Source organism: Mytilus californianus, unplaced genomic scaffold, assembly GCF_021869535.1.
Source record: "Mytilus californianus isolate M0D057914Y unplaced genomic scaffold, xbMytCali1.0.p SCAF_11, whole genome shotgun sequence".
Lineage (NCBI taxonomy): Eukaryota > Metazoa > Mollusca > Bivalvia > Mytilida > Mytilidae > Mytilus > Mytilus californianus.
The window spans coordinates 9,338,696-9,363,776 of record NW_026262593.1 but is presented as its reverse complement, the minus strand read 5'-3'; the positions used below and the strand labels follow the sequence as shown (position 1 = coordinate 9,363,776).

At 32.6% G+C, this 25,081-nt stretch overlaps 1 protein-coding gene across 2 annotated transcripts in view; it reads left to right on the top strand.

Moving 5' to 3' along the window:
* The window catches only part of LOC127719506 (hemicentin-2-like), a 62,749-nt gene that overhangs the window by 23,997 nt on the left and 13,671 nt on the right, over positions 1–25,081 (top strand). For both annotated transcript variants that reach the window (XM_052225653.1, XM_052225654.1), the window contains exons 9-13: positions 560–832; positions 2,587–2,862; positions 3,765–3,908; positions 4,554–4,724; positions 23,139–23,462. In XM_052225653.1, coding sequence (XP_052081613.1) covers positions 560–832; positions 2,587–2,862; positions 3,765–3,908; positions 4,554–4,724; positions 23,139–23,462 — 1,188 coding nt within the window. The remainder of the gene's footprint in view (positions 1–559; positions 833–2,586; positions 2,863–3,764; positions 3,909–4,553; positions 4,725–23,138; positions 23,463–25,081) is intronic.

Sequence of the window (25,081 nt, the reverse complement as noted above, 5' to 3'; positions counted from 1 at the left end):
TAAATTCATTACTCATGTCACAGGATCTGGTGTTACATATACTCAAGGTCGTATATATGTCCTTGATAAACTTTATAGAAGCTACTGCTGATAAATGTAAACAGATTGAACTGATAATGTCATACATTTGTAAATACTACATTTTCACGAAATCTTAAAGGAGAGGTGAAAGATACCAAAGGGACATTCAAACTACTAAGTCAAAAATAAACTCACAACGCCATGGCTAAAAGAGAAAATAAAGTATGTAATGGCATGTCCACCTCTCATTATTTTTTTATCAAAATGATTTTGGGTTTCCCCATAGCAAAAAAATGAATTATGTCATATCTACAAAAGAGGAAGACATCATGTATCTACAACATCTCCTCAAGAAAAGACATGATTTGATGAAACTTTTATAGAATCTTTCTTACAAAATGTTATTGTGCATCTTCTGTTCTATTTTTCAATTACAAAATGTTTTGGGGATTTTCCCAGAAAAACATGGACTTTGCCATATCTCCTTTATTGATGGTATACATGGTATAACTGATAATAGATTTTTGAATGGTTTCAGATGGTCCTCATATATCTAACGGATTCAGGAATTATGTGGAAGAGGGTGGAAACATAACCGTTGAATGCCGTGTGGAATCAAATCCACCTGCCACAGTCTGGTGGGAAAAAGAGGGAGATAACTCTACACGTTACAATGGTAACATGCTGGTTCTGACATTGGTTAGCAGGGAACAGGGTGGAGCATACATTTGTTTTGCAGCTAGTTACAGAAAATATGAAAGTGGGATAACAGAAGTTATGTCAAATGAGACTTTTAAAGTAGATGTTCAATGTAAGTAATTGATGAGCCAGGATTCAATAGACTATTATCATATTACCGACTTTTGACTCAGGAGTATATAATTTCTCGACAGGTTACCAACTCTCTGGTATGACATTCTGGTACACTGTCAAGTAAGATCAATGAACAGAAGTTAAATCACACTTACAATCGGTGTAATTTTGGGAAAAATTAACTGTTACCCAATGATTTTGTTGTGTATAGAAAACATAAAACTGTTAATTTTTCCCCCTAATTGCACCAATTGTATGCTTGATTATGGTCTATTGCAAAAAACTTCATTTAGAGTGATTAACTTCCTTTTAGTTAAGTGTTATTTACTGTAGATCATTTACAAACACCAGTACAACAGATTTAGTGAATGCATTAAAATATAAATCATGTAAAATGTTAATTGACATTTCTACGCCACAGTCTTGATGTATAAAATATTTGATATAGTGGGACTTTATCCAATGTGGCTAATATTTTATATGTTCATGGTAGGCCTTTTTCACTGAAATTTACCTCACAGAAACATTTCACTGTCTTTACTAGATAGTACATGACTTTTAAGCACAGAGTATGACCATGACAAGGAATAAGCTGCCCCATCTAAGACCCATGCTGAGAAAATAACAAAGTACTGTGTATTCAAAATTACTGGTGGGGTGCTAATTTCATTGTTTCATGGGTATAGGAAAACCATGTTTTGAATAATCAACAAAGTATAAATTTTCTATAGGCTTGTCAGCGTACTTTGGCAAAACCACAAAATCTAACATGCACAATTTTTCCTCAATGCACGAAATTATATTAGTACCCACAAAAATAAATGAATTCACAGTAAATAGTATTTGGTTATGTGTAGCAGCTCTGTTCCTCTGTCTGAAATGGATTGAATTTCCAAAAATAACTTGTATTGAAATAATGACTTTTAGCTCGCCTTACCTTCAGAAAAAACAGGATTTATTAGAAAAAGAAATTAATTTTGATCAAACTATGATATTTTTATTTAATTTTTACCAACCCTTTGTTGTTGTTGTAAATAAAAAAAAAATCTTTATATTTCTCAGTTTACAATTTTTTTTAAATTATAAATAGTATAAAAAAAAGTTTTCTTTCTACTTTGATGATTCAAGTTGACTTCTCTGTGAGTTTGTAAAATTTTTTGCAAATTTCGTAAGAAAATGTTCTCAGCATCTTGAGAAAACGACCCCACACCTTTGTGACATTTCATTGCTGTTTTAATGGCACGTACTTGCATTGTTACTTTTTATACCAAAAAATGCAAAGACTGTTTAACAATATAAAAAAATATCTATTCCTCCTCTGCTTTGGGATAAATTTTATTCATTGTTGAACTTTATATTCACATCCTTGATATGCCTGAAATATTTAACATTTGAAATTAAGCAGCCTTCATTAGACTACTAATCCTCAGAATTAAAAGAATGTCCACTCTTAAATCTGTAATTATCTAAACTCTTCACAATGTCTTAGTCATGTGATAAAAACAGTATTGTATTTATTGTTTCTGTGGCAAAAATGAAAAGTGGAATGTTTCAATATATTTTTCTGATTTTCCTGTCAAAAAAAATATTTACCACTCAGATTTGTAGTGTGGGAAAACATGTTCACTTATATCTATTGGGAAATACCGAATCCATTCCCAATTTGCATATGAAAAATGAGTTTGTCTTGATACTTTATTATAAATGTAATTTACATTGATTAGATGAAAAATTATATATTATATATTTTAGATGGTCCAGGTTCATCAATACGACTGAGTCCTAATGTAACATCCTTAGAACTGGATACTGGTACCCACGTCCCTGTAATTAGATGTATTGCTGACTGTAACCCAGAGTGTCAGTACACCTGGTACTTTACCAGTGGTATGATCAAGAGCGGTTCAGAGCTAAACTTGGGCAATGCCAGTAGTTACTGGCATATTGGTGAGATTAAATGTAAAGCCGAGAACAATGTCTTCAGAATAAAGTACACAGCTCATACCACATTTACAATGTTTATCAGATGTAAGTATTTTTTATGCTGTTGATTCATTTATTTTCATGGGTATCAATTGTTTGTGGATTAGGTCGTGGATGTATGAAGCTATAGGTTACTGTACGGCCATCAACAATGAGTGTCCCATACCTTATAGTTTATAAGAAAACAATTTACGAAAAACAAATATGACAGACACGAAACCAACGACAACCACTGAACTAAAGGCTCCTGACTTGGGACAGGCATATATAGAGTATAGAAAATTTGTATTTATTTGAACATTTAGATTCATGTTTCATCTGTACCCATGAAATCAACGAAAATTGATATCCCACAAATGATAAAGAATGCACAGTATTGGTATTTTAAAACTAGACAATGATAAACAAAATAGTAGCTCATATGAATTCAAGATGTCACTTGCATTTGTAACTTAATTAATTAAAGCAAAATTGTAGTTTTGTTTAAAAACTCTGCTTACTCTGTTATATTTATGATATAGAATAAGAAGATGTGGTATGATTGCCAATAGACAACTATCCAACATAATCCAAATGAACCTGATTTCAGCTATTATTGATAACAAACTACCTTCAACAATGTGCCAAACCCATACTGTAACGTCAGGCTTAAACAAGCCACTACATGACAAAATGTGAAACAATTCAAACGAAAAAACCAACAGCCTGATTTACAACCAAAAAGATAATTATGACAGACAACAACCAACCACAACCACTGCATTAATGTCTCCTGATTAGGGACAAGCATATATAGAATGTGAACTTACTTCTTTTAAAAGTTTTCTGTCTAAATAAAATGAAAACTTGCATAACGACTGCTGAATTTTGTTGTCCTAAGTTGAAAATGAAATAGATGTGGTTGTAACTACAATCATTAACTACCTATATATGAATTTGTAATCTAGATCCACCCAGTATTGACCAGGTAGAGCCGAACAGTATAAACTGGTATAGTGAGGGCAGTGAGATCCAAGTCACATGTGATGTTAAAAGTTATCCTCAGGCTAATATTACGTGGTACAGAAATAATATGGAAGTAATCCCTCCAGGTTTGTATCCCATATTTGATACTTCTGACATTTTTATATTGAATGAAAGCAAAGACTAGAAGATCACCATTAGATGAAACTGATGTTTAGATTGATTGATTGGTGTTTAACACCACTTCCAGTACTATTGTGTTATTTGGTGGCAGCCAGTTTTTATTGGTGGAGGAAGTTGGAGTACCTGAAGAGAACCACTGATCTTCGGTTGGAAAACTCTTAATCCTAGTAAATAAAGATTGGAGTTGAGCGCACAACCACAATGTTGACAGGCTAGTGATACAGTAGTTTGACTACTTCGGCCAAGGTGGCCCCTGATTAGGAGATAATAAAGATATGAAAAAATGATAGTGGAACCAAAATCTCGCATTTACCAAAAGAAATAAAGGAAGATGTGTATACTTCAATAAGACAGCAAACATACAACACAAAAAAACTAACTGAAAGGCATTTAGAGGTCAACTTCTCAATTGACCCTAGATATAGCATTACTTAAGTTTGTTTACAATTCATGCAATAGTTACTTCCCTTTCTATCGTAGGCTCTTGATATACCAGTTTTTTTTGACAGGAAAAATACAGAATGCTAAGTAACATGTCACAGTGGCCAATACCTAGCAAATAGCAGATTTATATGTGATTTTATTTGTAGATACTTACAACACCAATGAGACAACAACATGTCAGTACGATTGTTCTACTAAGGGAGTTCTGACTATAAAACATGCGGCGTGTTTAGATCATAAAAGTCACTATACCTGTCATGCTGAAAATATCATGGGTAAAACTGTAATGGAGTCTCTTAATGGTGTCAGTATTCAATGTAAGTTTATTTTTCTGTTGTTAATATAATATAAAGTAAATGCAGTATTTGACATTTTCATTTTTTAATTGTTTTAGAACCTGCAAAATAATGCTCGGTTTGTGTTTCTCCTCATTAAGTATGTTTATTTTATAAGCATTATTGCTATGTAAGGAATTGTGTGATACCTTATAAAAATGCTTCTCTAAGTTTTAGCTGTTTTGTACTTTCCCCAACTGATTTTTATGCCCCTGCTGAGTGAAGCAGGCATTAAGGTTCACCCTTGTCTGTTGTCTGTCCATTCATCTGTCCATCCTTCCATATGTACAGAAATTGGTTTCCATTTTCTTACTTTACTTTGCCACAACCAAATATCCTTAAACTTATTTACAATGATTATTACAACCAAACACAGATCAAGTTTGTGTTTAGGGGGTGTCACTTTCACCGTTTTAGAGTTATGTAGATATAAGAAGATGTGGTATGAGTGCCAATGAGACAACTCTCCATCCAAGTCAAAATTTATAAAAGTAAACCATTATAGGTCAAAGTACGGTCTTCAACACGGAGCCTTGGCTCACACCAGACAGCAAGCTATAAAGGGCCCCAAAAATTACTAGTGTAAAACCATTCAAACGGGAAAACCAACTGTTTAATCTATATAAAAAACGAGAATGAGAAACACTTATGAACCACATCAACAAACGACAACTACTGAACATCAGATTCCTGACTTAGGACAGGTGTAAACAATTGCAGCGGGTTTAAACGTTTTAATGGTACCAAACCTTCACCTTTATCTGAAACAATAGTGTAACATCACAACATAAAAAAAAAACACTATAAAATATCAATTGAAATGGCTTAACTCAATCAAAAGACATATTAACACCAGTGAACAAATTAATTTGATCTATGATACAATGTAAATACAAAATAAATAAACTAAGGGAAGAATAATTAAAGTAACATGTTATATCGCTGTGAAATGTTAGACAATTTAAGAAAAACAAAAATATCAGCCATTTGCAATTACTTTAAACACAGGTAAATGAAATTATTTTGTTGTTAGGTATACGTGTACAGTTCAAATGGAGAAAGGAAATATTTTAACAAAATAAATAATTTTGATGTTTATCATGTTTATAGTACGAAGAAGTGAAAATTTATAGTAATACCAAACACTTATCAAAGCTGGTATATAGACCAGATATAACCCTGAAAAAGTAATCAATAAATAACAAAAAAGCATTACAATTAGTATCAACAGGTCAAATAAACAAGAAAGTACGATTTGAGAGTACTCGCAGTTACTGACAGCTAGTTAAAAGCCAAAAACAATTAATAATAAAAAATCATGCATCAGAGACTAAAATCAACTAAAACACATCCCAAGGATTTAGTATTTTAATGTCATGGACAGTCAAAGAAGACATGACTTGTGCAATGCCAAAAATAAATGTATGTCCCTTTATAGATGGAAAAATTAATGAATTAGCCGTTTCTGCACTCTTACTTTACTCTGCCTCAACCAAATGTTTTGAAACTTATTTACAATGCTTATTACTGCGAAACACAGATCGAGTTTGTGTATAGGTGGTGTCACTTTCACCTTTCTTGAGTTATGTCCCTTTATAAATGGAAAAATTGGTGAATTTGTTGTTTCCGCACTCTAACTCTTCTTTGCCACAACCAAATGTTATGAAACTTATACACAATGCTTATTACCACCAAACACAGAAAAGTTAGATCAAGTTCAAATTTGGGTGGCGTAACTTACACTGTTCTCGAGTTACCCCATTACTGTTTGTTATTGAACTATGAAAGCAATCTTTAATGACAACAATTCAGACCTGGGGTCAATTACATGCCAAAGTTATTAAATACATTTCAATTGCATTGCTTTTTAAATGTAATTAATTACATCACAATTACAATGATTTTTAAATGTAATTAATTACATTACAATTACATTGTCAATGTAATTAATTACATTTCAATTACTTTTGTCCAAAGGCATACAAGAGCTATATAGTTTAGAATAAAATCATAAAATGACATCAGGCTAGAATAGAACGAAACTTTTATATATATATACATGCACTTTTTACAGTGAAAACATTTGTACAAGATTTGTTCAAAAACTATGGAAAGCCTCAGCTGTCATATATTAGAGATTTACAAAACGTTATGCTGAAGCTTAAAATGTAAAGTTAAGACAGCGTGATGTTGAATCGAGTCATCAAAATGCTAACTCTAAATTACAATATGCTAAGTTGAATCTGCGCAATGTTGACTTGCAATGACAAGTGCTTTAGTCGTGATAGTATAATGATAAGTCACGATGTTGTGATGATATGCCAAACACACGTAACGTTGGGTTTAAAGTACATGATGTGAAGTTGACGTTGCATGATGTTAGCTTGCAGATGGATACTGCTCAGTCATCTACATCGACAGCTATGATAACAAATAAAATGAATAGCTAAAATGTATGGTGCTGACTTGTTATTAATTAATGTTGAGCTGAGATAGTACGATGTTATATCATTGTGATATTACGATTGGTCTATCGTGCAATCTGTTGATTTAAAACACCATGATGCACAGTTGAAAGTACATGATGTAGAGTTAAGATAACACGATGCTACACCACTATATTGAAACGAAAGGCTTACCATACAATTTGTTGACTTAAAAAAACACGATGCAACGTGTTAAGCTAAGATGCTCACTTGAAACTACAGGACGTACAGTTGAAATTTTGTAATGTTAAGCTACGATAGCACGATGTTATATCATTATAATGTCATAGTAAGCTTATTATACAATTTGCTCGTTTAAAACTACACACCGTACAGTTGTAAGTACGTAATATTAAGCTAAGATGGCACGTTGTTATATCATTAGAATGTCACGATAGGCTTACCACACGATATGCTCGTTTAAAACTACACGACGTACAGTTGAAAGTACGTGATGTTGAGCTATGATAGCAATATCTTATATCATAATAATATCACGATAGGCTTGCCATACAATATGCTCATTTAAAACTACACGACGTACAGTTGAAAGTACGTGTTGTTCAGCTAAGACAGCACGATGTTATATCATTATAATGTCACGATAGGCTTATTACACAATTTTCTCATTTAAAATTACACCACGTACAGCTGAAAGTACGTGATGTTAAGCTAAGATAGTACGTTGTTATATCATTAGAATGTTACGATAGGCTTACCACACGATATGATCATTTAAAACTACATAATTTTCAGTTGAAACTAGATGATGTTAAGCTAAAATAGCATGTTTTTATATCATTTGAATGTCACGATAGGCTTACCATACAATATGCTCATTTTAAACTACACAACGTACAGTTGAAAGTATGTGATGTTGAGCTATGATAGCACGATGTTATATCATAATAATATCACGATAGGCTTGCCATACAATATGCTCAGTCAAAACTACACAACGTACAGTTGAAAGTACGTGTTGTTGAGCTCAGATAGCAGGATGTTATATCACTATGACATCACGAGAGGCTTATCATACAATGTGTTGACTTGAAACTACACGATGTAAATTTGAAGAAGTTTGGTCTTGACTTGAACAGTAAAATGTTAAGTTAAAAAAAACAGAACGTAAAGTCAAAATAAAACAATGATAGGATGACGTGTACTTGTGCAAAATTGAAGATTTTTGGTGTTGACTTCGAATATAGTACAAATGTTAAATTGAAAGACAATAACGATGCGTAAAACATTACAGAATTATGTGAATTGAAACTGCAATTCTATGGAAAAGAATGAGGGACAAATCCCCAGGATTTTTTCTTCTTCATTTGCAAGTTCGGAGGCAAAATGATATACAAAAAAAGTTTTCCATAAATTCATAAAGAAAAAGAATTACCCTTCGCTATATATTTTTACTTGAATACAGATTTGCCTATATTTTACATGTTTTGTTTGGATTTTTTTTTATGATTAAAAACTAGACTTTTTTTTTATGAACAATATTTAAGAAAATATTTATCTATGTGGTGTTTTAATATATACAACATAATATTGCGCTTATAAGACTTCGGTTATTACTGTGAGGGTCAAATTTTACTCATATAAAATCACATCTATGTAAGAGTTAGCGGAGAATTTGTATTTACCACTCCCGTTTTCCACGAAATAAAACATAAGCATCTGGAGTCTTAATCTTAAAAAACAAAGATCAACTGATATGACAAATAATACGGTAAAGCGTTGGACTGAGAGGGTCAGAGCTATATGAGAATGTGACCCCCACCCCCGGCCTTGTTAGAGGTATCTGAAAATTTGAATTTTCTTTTCCACAAAATAAAACAAAAAGAATTGATAGGTGGAAGAATCCTACTGCTAGGGGGGGGGGGGGGGGCAACCCAAATATAAAGTATGGTAGATTCTGTTGTATACTTTTCGCTTATACATGAAGACTATATGAAACCTAATGAAATTTGACCTAGAGCCTCCAGTCTAAATCGTCAAATTTCAAAAAAAGAAATACATCATTTACAGCAGTGCCAACCATTTTTTCCAGCACCAAGTAAGATAGTGCCCAGGTTTATGTATATATCCACTCGGAGAATATTTTATTTTTTAAATTGGTAAAGTCATTGATGGACAATGACCCCTATAACTTATAATAAGAAGCCAATTAATGAATTCCGTCACTTATTTTCTTGTCCATAGTGATGTTCTTGGTTCTTTGCAGCTTCTCTCTATTTATATGTGTTTTCAAAGAAAAAGAAAAAAAATCTTTAAAAATTGTTAAAGTCCATGAATTATTTTGGTATTGCTTTGATTAATTTGTAGATATGTTTTTTTGATGTCAACAGTTCTCTCTCTCTCTCTCTCTCTCTCTCTCTCTCTCTCTCTCTCTCTCTCTCATAGTTTTCATGAGTGTGGTCTAAATTAAAATCGATAGATTTTTTTTTAATTATTTGCAAAAATGTAGTTTATTCTTTTTTGAAAAACATAATAAAAAGTTTGGGCCACAGAGCATTTTGCAAGCTACAGGTTATGCAGTATTGTCAGATTTTGTATAAACTATACATGGAAAACTCAATGTTAGAAAATAAAAATAAAAATTGGGATCACGAGACTTGTTTTCTGTCTACAAAAGGAAATAGATAAAGTCCCTACACATTCCATCATTAGAGACGAAATATGCCAAAAGGATTTCAAACTCATCAGTCGAATACAGACTGGGCTAGGACGAAAAATTTTGTCCTGCCTTTTTTTTAGTTGTAATCTCTGTCCTGCCTTTTTATTTTTCACTCTATTGGTCCTGCATTTTTTTTTATTAGTTTATTCTGACTTTTTTTTTACATAAATTGTCATCCTGCCTTTTTTTTTGCCAAGTTGCTCATCCTGCCTTTTTTTTTTAAACTCAAAACTCCTGTCCTGCCTTTTTCTCAAATTTCATTCTAGCCCCCCAATAAAAATCAAATGGTAGCTCCCTCAGATGGCGGAAGACACCCGATCTACCCTAAGGACAATATATCTAATGAGGAAGAAAATTACAATTTCGGTCAAGTCGAGTTACTTGTAGATCTCCTTTTGTTGAAAAGGGTCATTTATCTATCTATTATACTGTTCAGGGGGAGGGGAAAATCGAAAAAAAAAATACACAAAAATGGATAAAAGAAGGCGAAAGATACAAAAGGGATAGCAAAAATCTTAACCAAACTGACAATGGCATGACAAAAACTCATCAGCCGAAATAAACGGGAGAAAAAAGATCAAAAGCCAAACAAAACTGAGCAGCACGAAACTCTCAAAAAAAGGGGTGATCTCAGGTGCTCCAGAAGGGTAAGCAGATCCTGTTTCATATGTGGCACCCGTCACTTGGCGATTCTGCAAATAAAGAAGGAATGTGTTATAATTTTCGAGGAACTCCCCCCCCCCCCCCCCCCCCCAAAAAAAAAAACATGAACTACAGGGTGTCAAATCGATGAACATGCTTAAAATAGGCTCCTTTTCATAAAAAAGAATTGATGAAAATGTATTTGTATTTAGTGTACAGTGGCAAATATTACATGCATATAAGGACGAGAATATGTAAGTGTGATATGAATATGAATAAATCTTTGCTCTGTACAAGACATATTTTGCTTGCTTAGCCGAATTTCTAACAAACTAGTTGACAAACCGTCTCTGACAATCTATGGAAATCCAAATAGCATCGGTTTTGATTAAGTCCAGATTTTTTGGTTTTATTTCGGGGAAAAGGGGTGCGTTTTACGTACAGTGGCAAATATTACATGCATATCAGGACGAGAAAATGTAAGTGTGATATGAATATGAATAAACCCTGCTTTGTTACAAGACATACTTTACTTGCCTAGCCGAATTATCAACGAACTAGTCGACAAACTGTCTCTGACATTCTATGGAAATCGTAATCGCATCGCTTTTGATTAAGTCCAGATTCTTTTGTTTTATTTCGTGGAAAAGAAAATACAAATTTTCAGATACCTCTAACAAAACCGGGGGGAGGGGGTCACATTCTGATATATCTCTCACCATCTCAGTCCAACGCTAATGGTATTATTTGTCATATCAGTTGATCTTTGTTTTTTTAAGATTAAGACTCCAGATTCTTATGTTTTATTTCGTGGAAAACGGGAGTGGTAAATACAAATTCTCCGGTAACTCTTACATAGATGTGATTTTATATGAGTAAAATTTGACCCTCACAGTCATAACCGAAGTCTTATAAGCGCAATATTATGTTGTATATATTAAAACACCACATAGATAAATATTTTCTTAAATATTGTTCATAAAAAAAAGTCTAGTTTTTAATCATAAAAAAAAACCCAAACAAAACATGTAAAATATAGGCAAAACTATGGCATGGTATTGGTTGCAAAAATTTGATATTTTTCATTTAAATGCAATATTTTTCATTTAATTGGTATATTTTTTCATTTATATGCAATATTTTTTCATTTATATGCAATATTTTTTCATTTGTATGGTATATTTTTTCATTTAAATGGTATATTTTTTCATTTATATGCAATATTTTTTATTTTAATGGTATAATTTTTCATTTATATGGTATATTTTTTCATTTAAATGCAATATTTTTTATTCAAATGGTATAATTTTTCATTCAAATGGTATAATTTTTCATTCAAATGGTATAATTTTCATTCAAATGCAATAGTTTTTATTCAATTGGTATAAAATGTCATTTGAATGCAATATTTTTTATTCAATTGGTATATTAGTTTTTTATTTATATGCAATAATTGCATTATGGGAAATTCTTTGACGTCATAAGGTCAAATTTGCAACAACGTTTGTGATTGGTCGGAAATTGTTTGGATGTCTCCCCTTTCTTTCTAAACATGGGTGACCAAGAATTAAAAAACGCGTCAGAATATCGCCCCTCTAACTAAATCTAACGTTCGTGCGAGTCCTGCACTGGCTGTTAAAATCTTGTGGTCATAACTAGTATTTCTATTGCAAAATTTCGATGGTCAAAACGTTCGGTCCACTTTTCAAAAACCGTTTCATTGTATATGGATTTATATGCAAGTATATCGGGTTTTTAAATAGATAAGACACCGTTGGTTTTCCCGTTTGAATGGTTTTACACTACTAATTTTTGGGGGCCCTTTATAGCTTGCTGTTCGGTTTGAGCCAAGGCTCCGTGTTGAAGACCGTACGTTGACCTTTAATGGTTTACATTTACAAATTATGACTTTGATGGAGAGTTGTCTCATCGGCACTCATACCACATCTTCTTATATGTATAATCAACGGAAACCAGACGTTTCTCAGACTGTTTTCTTTTTTTAATAAATCCTTTGCCGCGCGTTGTGTACTGATTGATAACTCGGTCTGGGAGAACAAGATTTATTTCAGTACCAGTTGTAATTAGGTTTGAGCAAACTTCCAGTAATTGCAAATACTCTTATGTCGGTGCTTTGTGTCTATTGTCTTAATGTTAGTTTTTGTGTGTGTCTCCTACCGATCTTTTGAGTAATTTGCTGATTTGTGCAGGTTGTTATTTTATTGTACCGTTACACCACTGTCCCACCTTCGGGATGGGTTGCTCACAAACATGTTGTTGTACTGTTACACCGCTGTCCCAGATTAGGGGGAGGATTGGGATCCCGCTAACATGTTTAACCCCGCCACATTCTGTATGTATTGCTTGTCCCAAGTCAGGAGCCTGTAACTCAGTGGTTGCCGTTTGTTGCTTTGTTATACATATTTGTGTTTCGTTCATTTTTTTGTACATTAATTCGGCCGTTAGTTTTCTCGATTGCATTGTTTTACATTTTTGATTTCGGGGCCTATTATAGCTGACTATGCGGTGTAGGATTTGCTTATTGTCGAAGGCCGTACGGTGACTTATAGCTGTTGATTTCTGTGTCATTTGATCTCTTGTGGAGAGTTGTCTCATCTGCAATCATACCACATCTTCGTTTTTATATCCACCCTGCCATATTCTTTATTTGCCTGTCCCAGGGATGGAGCCTGTAGTTTAATGGTTGTCGTTGGTTCCTGTCTCGACTCATATTTGATATTTTGTAAATTGTTTTGTTATGTATAATTAGGCTGTTAGTTTTTTCGTTTGAATTGTCAGTCACACTTTTAATGTAGGGCCTTTTATAGACGACTTTACAGTATCAGGTTTTTGTCATTGTTGAAGGCCTTACGATTGTCTACAAAAATCATTTGTCTACATGACGGCAAAAAGCTCTACAGAGCTCATGTTTGTAGTATTTCATGTAACCCGAATTAAAATAAATTTTTCTTATCTTATCTTATCTTATCTATAATTGCTTACATCCACTTCATATTTGAACTCCGGTGGATAGTTGCCTTATTAGCAATCATATTCCATCTCTTCATTTTTATATTATATACGTGACTTCTAACCTCGTGTTTTCCTGAACAAGCATGAAATAATTTTCACTGGGCGTTAAAATTAGCAACAAACAATCAATCAATTTAAACTTGTGTTAAATTAGAGGAAACCCATTTGATATTTATTTATTTGTTGGGTCGGGGGACAGAAGGATTTCATATATGAATATGGTTGCCTGGTAAGAGCTGAAAAATAGGCATGATTAGCGACAGATTGAAATGAATAATAATGCCCCCTCTCCCCTTCCCCATCCTTCATCTATAAATTTAAACTGACCACCACGGAATAGCCCAATAGTGTTGAAAGTAGCGTAAAACACCAATCAATCAAAATCCCTTCCCTAGAATATCAAATAATCGTCCCTTAACTGTTATTGTCCGTGTAGTTCTTATATTTATCCAGCTTATCGTCCTACAGGGATGTCCTACTAAGGCTGTCATACCATAAAACGTTTATAAAACAGCTCACATTCTAATATATCTGCATTCATAAATTTATTAATTTCATTTAGACTAAACGACGCCATGTTTGTTATGTGCCTCTGCCGTCAACCTATCAAAAAAGAAGAGATGGAAGAGAGCCAGAAGATCTTCCCAATGCAAAAAAAAACAGAAATGGACTTCTTCTGGCTCACTTCCGAAGAACAAAAAAAAAAAACGCGTCCCATTGATATGTTTTAAAAACGCCTTGCCCCTACCTTTTTTCCAAAAAAATGGCATTATTAAATATATAAACATATATATAATCATCAAAATTAAAATGCTATTGTATTTTTATAAGACCTACTTTATTACATGACCTGGGACTAATGACATCTATCTATAAGTCCTAGCATACATTAATTATTATAATATGAATATGTTTCTTGTTTTAATAACCACATATGATGCTATGCATGAGTCACCATTTATCAGGACATGAATTGGGTTTACATAGAGAGGATAAGGGACGACATCAGAAAATCAATGAAGGATAAAAAACTTAATTCAAATAGTTGGGGGGGGGGGGGGTCAAAATTGCTGCAAGTTTTGTTTAATTAACATCGATTTTATATATATCCTTATTGGTCAATCAATTTTTCCCAAATTAAGAAATTAAATTAAGAGGGGGGGGGGGGGGGGGGGGGGGGGGGGGGGGGGGGGGGGGGGGTAGGGGGTCAGTGAAAAAAACTATATGAATTATTTTTTTTTTTATCCTACATTTAACTTTTGATGTCGTCCCTAATGTGCAAAAAAATAGATAAGGGGCGGGACCAAACCTATAGAAAACATAATAAAGAAATGATGAAATATACAGAATACGTTGATTGACTTTTGGTTGCCTTATGTCCAGTGGCAAATATGTCACGCATGTTTAGAACAAATATAATAGAGATTAAAGGATAAAGAATAGAGTGAAATGGTAAAAACTAAAAGATATAGAATTATAGAAACGATCTTTGATCTGAAACCCCCTACCCTCACACACACACCATAACCATTACTGCCAATACTCGCATATATACATCTCTATACAAATATCTAAATTTGAACCTACTCCCCCCCCTTTCTAGACACCGAGGTTTTGGATCTGCCCCTGTTAAATGTGTCTAATTATATACATTTTGTACGGGTCTAGATAATAGCTAAACGTACAATCATATAATTTGTTGGATACCTAATTATATTATATAATGTGTCACAAAATAAACTTGTATACACCCCTTCCCAATGCAGTATTGAAAAGTAAATCATTTAAAAGTCCTGAAGATAAAATATGTTTTGAAATATGCCCTGCATACTTATTTATGCAAAGACATATAGTAATTATTGAACTACTGTGGGGCTTGAAAAAAAATCTATTCGGAGGCGAGAACAGTAAAAAAAAGCTCAGCAACGAATCCTAAATGTAAAATGATTTGCAGCATAAGACATGAGAGCACATATCATAGATAGTATTAAATATGAAGTTCACGCCTCATATAGTGAAGTCCTATGTCATAGGACTATTGTTGTAACATGGGTTAGTAACTGGTTCCAATTTATCCTGAATTGTCTTTATTAAAGAATTAGTTCCGGAGTATAACAGCTTATGTCTCTACTTGTGGGTTTCTAGTTCTGCTGTCGTAATTAGGTGATTTTTTTTCTACATGTAGTAAAAAAGAGGGGGCTTAGTCCAAATAATTATAACGTCCTGGATGCTTTTTATTCTTTTTTCTTGTGCCTTCCTGCAACGTCTCTGAGGATCAAGAAAAGTAAAAAATGATATAGCACTAAAGAACGTCATGATTACATGTATCTGGACTTAGAAAGGGGAGGGGGGCTAGCTATGTATTTTTTTTTATTTCAATGTGTAGACTGTAGGAGAGTTTCTTCAGAAAAGGTTTTCATTGGAGGTGTTTTTGCCATGCACGCAGGCATCTGTTTCAGCGCTATCCATGAACAAGTTGTGTGTAAAATTAATTATTATTACTTGTCACTCGCATTTTTTGCTCGTCCTGGCCATTATTGGCATTAACAGCCAGTGCAGGACTCGCACGAACGTTAGATTTAGTTAGAGGGGCGATATTCTGACGCGTTTTTTAATTCTTGGTCACCCATGTTTAGAAAGAAAGGGGAGACATCCAAACAATTTCCGACCAATCACAAACGTTGTTGCAAATTTGACCTTATGACGTCAAAGAATTTCCCATAATGCAATTATTGCATATAAATAAAAAAACTACTATACCAATTGAATAAAAAATATTGCATTCAAATGACATTTTATACCAATTGAATAAAAACTATTGCATTTGAATGAAAATTATACCATTTGAATGAAAAATTATACTATTTGAATGAAAAATTATACCATTTGAATAAAAAATATTGCATTTAAATGAAAAAATATACCATATAAATGAAAAATTATACCATTAAAATAAAAAATATTGCATATAAATGAAAAAATATACCATTTAAATGAAAAAATATACCATACAAATGAAAAAATATTGCATATAAATGAAAAAATATTGCATATAAATGAAAAAATATACCAATTAAATGAAAAATATTGCATTTAAATGAAAAATATCAAATTTTTGCAACCAATACCCTGCCATACAAAACTGTATTCAAGTGTAATATATAGCGAAGGGTAATTTTTTTGCTTTATGAATTTATGGAAAACTTTCTTTGTATATCATTTTGACTCCGGAGTTAAATTTCATTAATATTCATCAACTTGCAAATAAAGAGGAAAAAATCCTGGGGATTTGTCCCTCATTCTTTTCCATAGAATTGCAGTACTTCTACGCATCGTTATTGTCTTTCAATTTAACATAAAACGATTTAATATTTGTACTATATTCGAAGTCAACACCAAAAATCTTCAATTCTGCACAAGTACATGTCATCCTATCATTGTTTTATTTTGACTTTACGTTCTGTTTTTTTAACTTAACATTTTACTGTTTCAAGTCAAGACCAAACTTCTTCAAATTTACATCGTGTAGTTTCAAGTCAACACATTGTATGATAAGCCTCTCGTGACGTCATAATGATATAACATCGTGCTATCTGAGCTCAACAACACGTACTTTCAACTGTACGTCGTGTAGTTTTGACTGAGCATATTGTATGGCAAGCCTATCGTGACATTCTAATGATATAACAACGTGCTATCTTAGCTTAACATCACGTACTTTCAGCTGTACGTGGTGTAATTTTAAATGAGAAAATTGTGTAATAAGCCTATCGTGACATTATAATGATATAACATCGTGCTGTCTTAGCTGAACAACATGTACTTTCAACTGTACGTCGTATAGTTTTAAATGAGCATATTGTATGGCAAGCCTATCGTGATATCATTATGATATAAGATATTGCTATCATAGCTCAACATCACGTACTTTCAACTGTACGTCGTGTAGTTTTAAACGAGCATATCGTTTGATAAGCCTATCGTGACATTCTAATGATATAACAACGTGCCATCTTAACTTAACATCACGTACTTTCAACTGTACGTTGTGTAGTTTTAAATGAGCAAATTGTATAATAAGCCTATTGTGACATTATAATGATATAACATCGTGCTATCGTAGCTTAACATTACAAAATTTCAACTGTTCGTCCTGTAGTTTCAAGTGAGCATCTTAGCTTAACACGTTGCATCGTGTTGGTTTAAGTCAACAAATTGTATGGTAAGCCTTTCGTTTCAATATAGTGGTGTAGCATCGTGTTATCTTAACTTAACATCATGTACTTTCAACTGTGCATCATGGTGTTTTAAATCAACAGATTGCATGATAGACCAATCGTAATATCACAATGATATAACATCGTACTATCTCAGCTCAACATTAATTAATATCAAGTCAGCACCATACATTTTAGCTATTCATTTTATTTGTTATCATAGCTGTCGATGTGGATGACTGAGCAGTATCCATCTGCAAGCTAACATCATGCAACGTCAACTTCACATCAAGTACTTTAAACCCAACGTTACGTGTGTTTGGCATATCATCACAACATCGTGACTTATCATTATACTATCGCGACTAAAGCACTTGTCATTGCAAGTCAACATTGCGCAGATTCAACTTAGCATATTGTAATTTAGAGTTAGCATTTTGATGACTCAATTCAACATCACGCTGTCCTAACTTTACATTTTAAGCTTCAGTATAACGTTTTGTAAATCTCTAATATATGACAGCTGAGGCTTTCCATAAAAAACAAAGTTTTCAAATTTCTAAAGTCATTGTTACATTTTATTTGATTGCATTTCTTATTTTTATGGGAAATAATTGATCCAGATTAATATAAAAAATTGTATTCTTAAAATAATTTTCTTAGAAGTTCAAGATTCTCCTAAAAATGTTAATTTAGATTTTGAAGGTTTTCTTATGAACCTCATGTGAAATTTGAAGTAACTTTAAAGCTTCCACTGATTACAGAAGAAGTAATGTAACATTTTCCAGCCTTGTCTTTTATCAATTATATTGCACTCCATTCTTCTATGTTTTGATTGCTGTATTTAAAATTTTGAAGAAAGTGTTAAAATAATATCCATCTGTACAGATTTTAACATGTACGTATGATGGTTTAAAAATAATGCCTGTGGCATTCTAATCAAGGGACAAACTTTTACTTCTTAATTAGTTAAGTGAAAGGAATAACCTGAGGCTAAGATTATTGTTAATTGTTAGAACAACATATTTACAAATTGTATGTAAATAAATTAGTATTGTTTTAAAATTTTGAGATTTTTATGTAAACATGTGAAAAAATTAAATGAATTAAATACAATAAAAGATTATTATACATCCTATAATGATTCATGAAATATCATGAATATCAAGGAATTTTATATTTTTTTTCATCATGATAAATGTTTAAAAAGTATTTTAAAAAATCAAAGTACCAAGTGCATACTAAATATAGGAAAAAATAAAATTTACAAGTTGCATCAGAAAAGCCAAGAATGTTTAAAATTTCCCAGCAATTATTTAGAAGTAATTGAAAAGTAATTCATAATTACATGGCAAAAAGTCAATGTAATTCATTACTTTCAATTACATGTAATTGAAAATATGCTCAATTACACGTTCCATTAAATTACTTTCAAAATTGTAATTAATTACAGCTAATTACTGAACTTATTATTTTAACGTTACGTAAAAAGGCGACCATGTCTGATGACGGCTTATATCTGAAAGTACAGCTTTTGCATTATGCAGATGCCTCTTTCAAAGTAAATAGCTTAGAAAATACTTATCAAATTTAAATAATTATTTAATATGTATATCAAAGGATGATAATTCAATTCAAAATATGTTATTGTTAAAATATCAAATCATGACAAATGTACATTTAAACAAAGGGATTGGACAAAAGGCAGTGCCTATACAAATCCTTTCCCATACAAGATGGATTGAATAACATGATAGTATATAATTTTCTGATAAATTCATAGATTATACGTTGTTGCAGTGAGTCAGGGGAGGCAATCCCCCAACTTCTTGAAATATTTTATTGGGTATACATATATAAATAATAACTATGTGAACAAAGTCATTGCAAGATCTACTGAAAGTGGTGTCGAATTTTATACCACATTAATAAGTGTTGGTAAGGAATCAAATAGATTGTTTAAGTGATATTTTTCCTCAAATTCACAAACTCACTGCAACAAAGTTGTTCTATTTATATGAATAACAAGAATTATTGGCCCTTATTTTGCAATACATAAGTAATTTAGTATACCATCTTATTACAAGACTATTAATTTCTTGATTTTTTTTTTGAAAATATAATTTCTAATACAAAATATGAAATAAAATATTTATAAATTTATTTGCAAAAGGATGCTAAACACAATTGGTTGTTTTTTTTTGTGTTAGAGGTTAGGTTTGTCTTTAACTAAGACTAAAGAGTGGTACACTGTGGTTATAGGCTGATTTCTAAACAGTTATATTATCACATGAAATATTATAAAAATCTTCCAGTTTCATGAATATATTGTTGGACATAAGTAAATATCTCTGTGTTTTCATCAATATTTAAGTCTGGGCAACCCTGTAGTAGGATATCAAGATTGACATTATCAAAGTTCCTTAGATTTCGAAAGAGCTCATATCTCTGATAAATGTAAAATGGACAAACATAAATTAAATGAAAATTATCTTCTATCGGGTCTCCACAGCCACATACAGAGTCGTCTGACAAATGATCATAGAAGAGATGATGTTTTAGATCAGTAGCCTCATTTCTTAATTGGCAGTGGATTATATTAACTTTTCGTGAACCAGTGGAAAAGAAAACTGGACAAGGACTTATGTCCTCATTCAGTTTTCTTCTGAATCCTGTAAAGCTTATAATATTTTGAACTTCTCCATCAAGTGAACTCCACTTATCAAGAGTATGTGGAATAAAACTGTTCTTATAGGCTGTGGTTCGACACTGAGGAGTTTTAAATTCCCTTTTATTTCTCAGACCATACTGGACATTAGTGTTTGCATACGACAAGACATCAGCAGCAATGTAAATTGGTAAAGGTTGCAATTCTGTAAATATAGACAATGCAATTTCCCATAGGAACTCCCTTTGCCGCTGAAACTGTGACACTTTTACTATGAAGTTTCGTGAAAAATAATATCCCAGAACGGAAAGTTTATATGCACTACTATTTTATTCAAAGATCAAAATATAGGGCTGTGCGGCATATTTTCAACATTTATATGCCCTGAACTTCTAAGAGTTTAAACTTGTACTTAAATTCTATACTACCCTTACCTCCATATTTGGACCTCCTGAGAATTAAAATTTAGGCGCTACCATGTTTTTCTATACTGGTTACATTTCCAAGTGATGTCTCTATGAGATGAAACACAGAGATCATAAATGGGAACCAGTACGTTAACAAATTAACATATCTATGAATATTATATATCTCCCCAAAAGAGGCGTGGTTTTAGAAACAGCTGTATTTACAAAGTGCAACCTATACAAACATTTATTCAAATAGAAAACTCTCTAAAAACACTTTTTCTCACAACCATTCTTATTTATCAGAATTATAGCCTTAAAGAAATCACTGCATATACTCAAGTTTCCTTTTACAGTACAATTTATACCCCTACCCCTGTTTCAATTTTTTAAAGAATTTGAAAACAAGACTTTAATTATTGCCAGCTTACCCTATGTGCATGTTTTCTGACATGAACTGTCTAAAACATGTTTGAAACTATTCTGATAACAAATTGAAAGCATTTTGTAATACTATAAGTGTATTGTTTAATAGTTAATCATTCCAACTTTCAAGATTATACAAAGTATCCAATCCTGCCTGTGTCTCCAGTCCACATCTTACTGAATGCCTTTTTGTCAATGAAAGTTCATAATTTCTGTCTCAAATGGTCAGTTAAGAATTCTTGTCTCAACAGTATCATCCCTAACCATATGTCAAACATAAGTTAGTTAATATATGAACTAGAAGTGTCTAAACAAAGCCATATTTGCAAAAGTTGTATTTAAGAAGATATCAGTCTGGTGCATAAATTCACTAAAAGTTTGATAGAAATGACTGCTTACATCTTACTTTTGCATAACTTCCAAGGACAGTTATTGTTTTCTTTACAAAAGACCTTGAAAATAATAAAATCATAGCATTTACAAGTTAAATTATCTGTTTTATGACCCAGGGGTAGGCATTTTTTTCTGTTTTTTGTCCCTGGGGCCTCACATTTCCTAAATATTTTCCCTGTTTCTAGCAATGTGGAATATTTAGCATATATTTAGGATGGAACACACTATTGTAAGTTTTATTGAGGTCTTTTTGTAATTCTAGCTTGTACTTTTTAATGCCGCGGTCACAAAAAAGCACATTTAGGTGTTGCGCTTACTTTTGGGTTATCGACAGGACAAAAACACCCCAACAAAAGTATTTAGGAAGGATCAATGAGTTGCAATGACTGCGAAGAGTAAATATAAGCACTTCTGAACAATTTAAATTACATATAGGCATATATTATGAATTTATTTTGAATTCAGGGCTTTAAGTAAACCATGCATACTGTAAACTGTGAATTTATGCTGAGTCATCATAGTTAAGGCTCAGGATTTTCTCAATCTTCATGAAATATTTATAAAACTTCATATTTCAGTTAAATTCTTTAAAATCTCTGAGATAAACCAGATTTTGTGAAAATCTGTATGTTCTATTTATTTATTGTTCTATATAAGGTTGCAATTCTGTAAATATAGACAATGCAATTTCCCATAGGAACTCCCTTTGCGGCTGAAACTGTGACACTTTTACTATGAAGTTTCGTGAAAAATAATATCCCAGAACGGAAAGTTTATATGCACTACTATTTTATTCAAAGGTCAAAATATAGGGCTGTGCGGCATATTTTCAACATTTATATGCCCTGAACTTCTAAGAGTTTAAACTTGTACTAAAATTCTATACTACCCTTACCTCCATATTTGGACCTAAAAAATTAAAATTTAGGCGCTACCATGTTTTTCTATACTGGTTACATTTCCAAGTGATGTCTCTATAAGATGAAACACAGAGATCATAAATGGGAACCAGTACGTTAACAAATTAACATATCTATGAATATTATATATCTCCCCAAAAGAGGCGTGGTTTTAGAAACAGCTGTATTTACAAAGTGCAACCTAAAATGATAATTGAGTGTTACATATTTCTATATATGTTGTCAATTTCTTTTTTAAGTTAATGAAATTTGTGATATTTCAAAACATAATCGTTTGCATGAAGTACACACACAATGTGTCATATTTGAAGAAGTATGAATGATAGAGATCATGAATTAAAGATCAATTAGACAGCAACCAAGCAACAAAGTAACTCAAGATAGACGTCTTCAGATCACATGATAACCCACACTTTATACCTGCACCTAGTAATGAATGAAGTTACAGTCTTTTATTTTTGTTTAGCTAAATAAATTATAGGTCAAAAGTGGACAATGATAATGATTCCTGTACCACATTGTAGGTCATGCAAGGCCAGCTCATGATAATGTTTACAACTTTACATTACGAGAGGGAGAAGGAATTAATTTGACTGCCACTTATATTTCAATCCCTTCTCCATATGTCAGATGGTTTTTTAGACACGCACCCACATCAAATAACATTAGTCTACATGTAGATTCATCAGGCGGTAGACAAGACAACATCTACTACAGATCAGAATATGAGATCAAGTACTTGAGAAGTTATGATTTTGGTCAATATTTGGCTGTTGGTAACAATTACGTCGGAAATGTAGATTCCACCATAATATTCAACATTTTTGAGGATACAACTATTCCTGCAGGTAAGTACCAATAAATAATCAGATAAACTAGATTATAAAGTCTATTTGAATTATTTTTGCAAAGAATTCAGCTTCAACTGGTGCTAGGGGCCATCTTAAACTTGCAGGTAAGTGAGAGTTTTGATGCTCTGTGTTAAAGACCTCACTGTAACTTTGAGATGAAAAACAGCAATAAAAGCACTACTTCTTTGCTTTTTTGTGTGTTTTTTGCTGTGCATTTACTGATTTTGTGTCATAGATGGATACCCCATATGCTTTATTTTTAGATCACCTGGCTGAAAGGCCGATTGAGCTTTTCTTATCACTTTGCATCTGTCTTTGTCAGTCGTCGTCTGTTAACTTTTACACAAATCTTCTCCTCTGAAAATACTGGGTCAAATTTAACTTTTACACAAATCTTCTCCTCTAAAAATACTGAGCCAAAGTCAAGCAAACTTGGCCACAATCATAATTGGGGTATTTAGTTTATAAAATGTGTCTGATGACCTGGCCTGCCAACCAAGATGGCCAACATGGCTAAAAATTGAACATAGGGTTGAAATGCAAGTTTTGCCTATTATTTTGAAAACTGCTATAATTAGAGAAATTCTGACAGAAGCAAAAATGTCCAGAATGTTCAGCTCTTCCTATTGTCTGTCAAGTCAAAACTGTCAAACAATTTTTTATAGGAGTTATTCCTTTAAATTGAATTAACCATTTTTATACGACCACAAAAAAATTTTGTGGTTGTATATTGGTATGACGTTGGCGTCGTCGTCGTAGTCCGAAGACACATTGGTTTTCGCACTCTAACTTTAGTTTAAGTAAATGGATCTCTATGAAATTTTACCACAAGGTTCAATACCACAAAAGGAAGGTTGGGATTGATTTTGGGGGTTATGGTACCAACAGTAAAGGAATTAGGGGCCAAAAAGGGGCCAAAAATAAGCATTTTTGTAAATTCCAGACATAACTTGTGTGTTAGTGTATGGATCTCTCTGACATTGTACCACAAGGTTCCATATCACACAGGGAATGCTGGGATTGATTTTAGGGGTAATTGCCTCAAAATATTAGGAATTAGGGGCAAAAAAAGGGGCAAAAAACAAGCATTTTTCTAGTTTCATGACAATAACTTGTGTGTAAGTGTATGGATCTTTCTGAAATTGTACTACAAGGTTCCATATCACAAAGGGAAAGCTAGAATTGAGTTTGGGGGTAATTGCACAAAACATTTAGGAATTAGGGGCCAAAAAGGGGCCAAAAATAAGCATTTTTCTAGTTTCCAGACAATAACTTGTGTTCAAGTGTATGGATCTCTCTGAAATTGTACTGCAAGGTACCATACCACAAAGGGAAGGCTGGGATTGATTTTGGGGGTAATTGCCTCAAAATTTTAGGAATTAGGGGCCAAAAAAGGGGCAAAAAACAAGCATTTTTCTAGTTTCATGACAATAACTTGTGTGTAAGTGTATGGATCTTTCTCAAATTGTACTACAAGGTTCCATATCACAAAGGGAAAGCTGGAATTGAGTTTGGGGGTAATTGCCGAAACGTTTAGGAATTGGGGGCCAAAAAGGGGCCAAAAATAAGCATTTTTTTAGTTTCCAGACAATAACTTGTGTCCAAGTGTATGGATC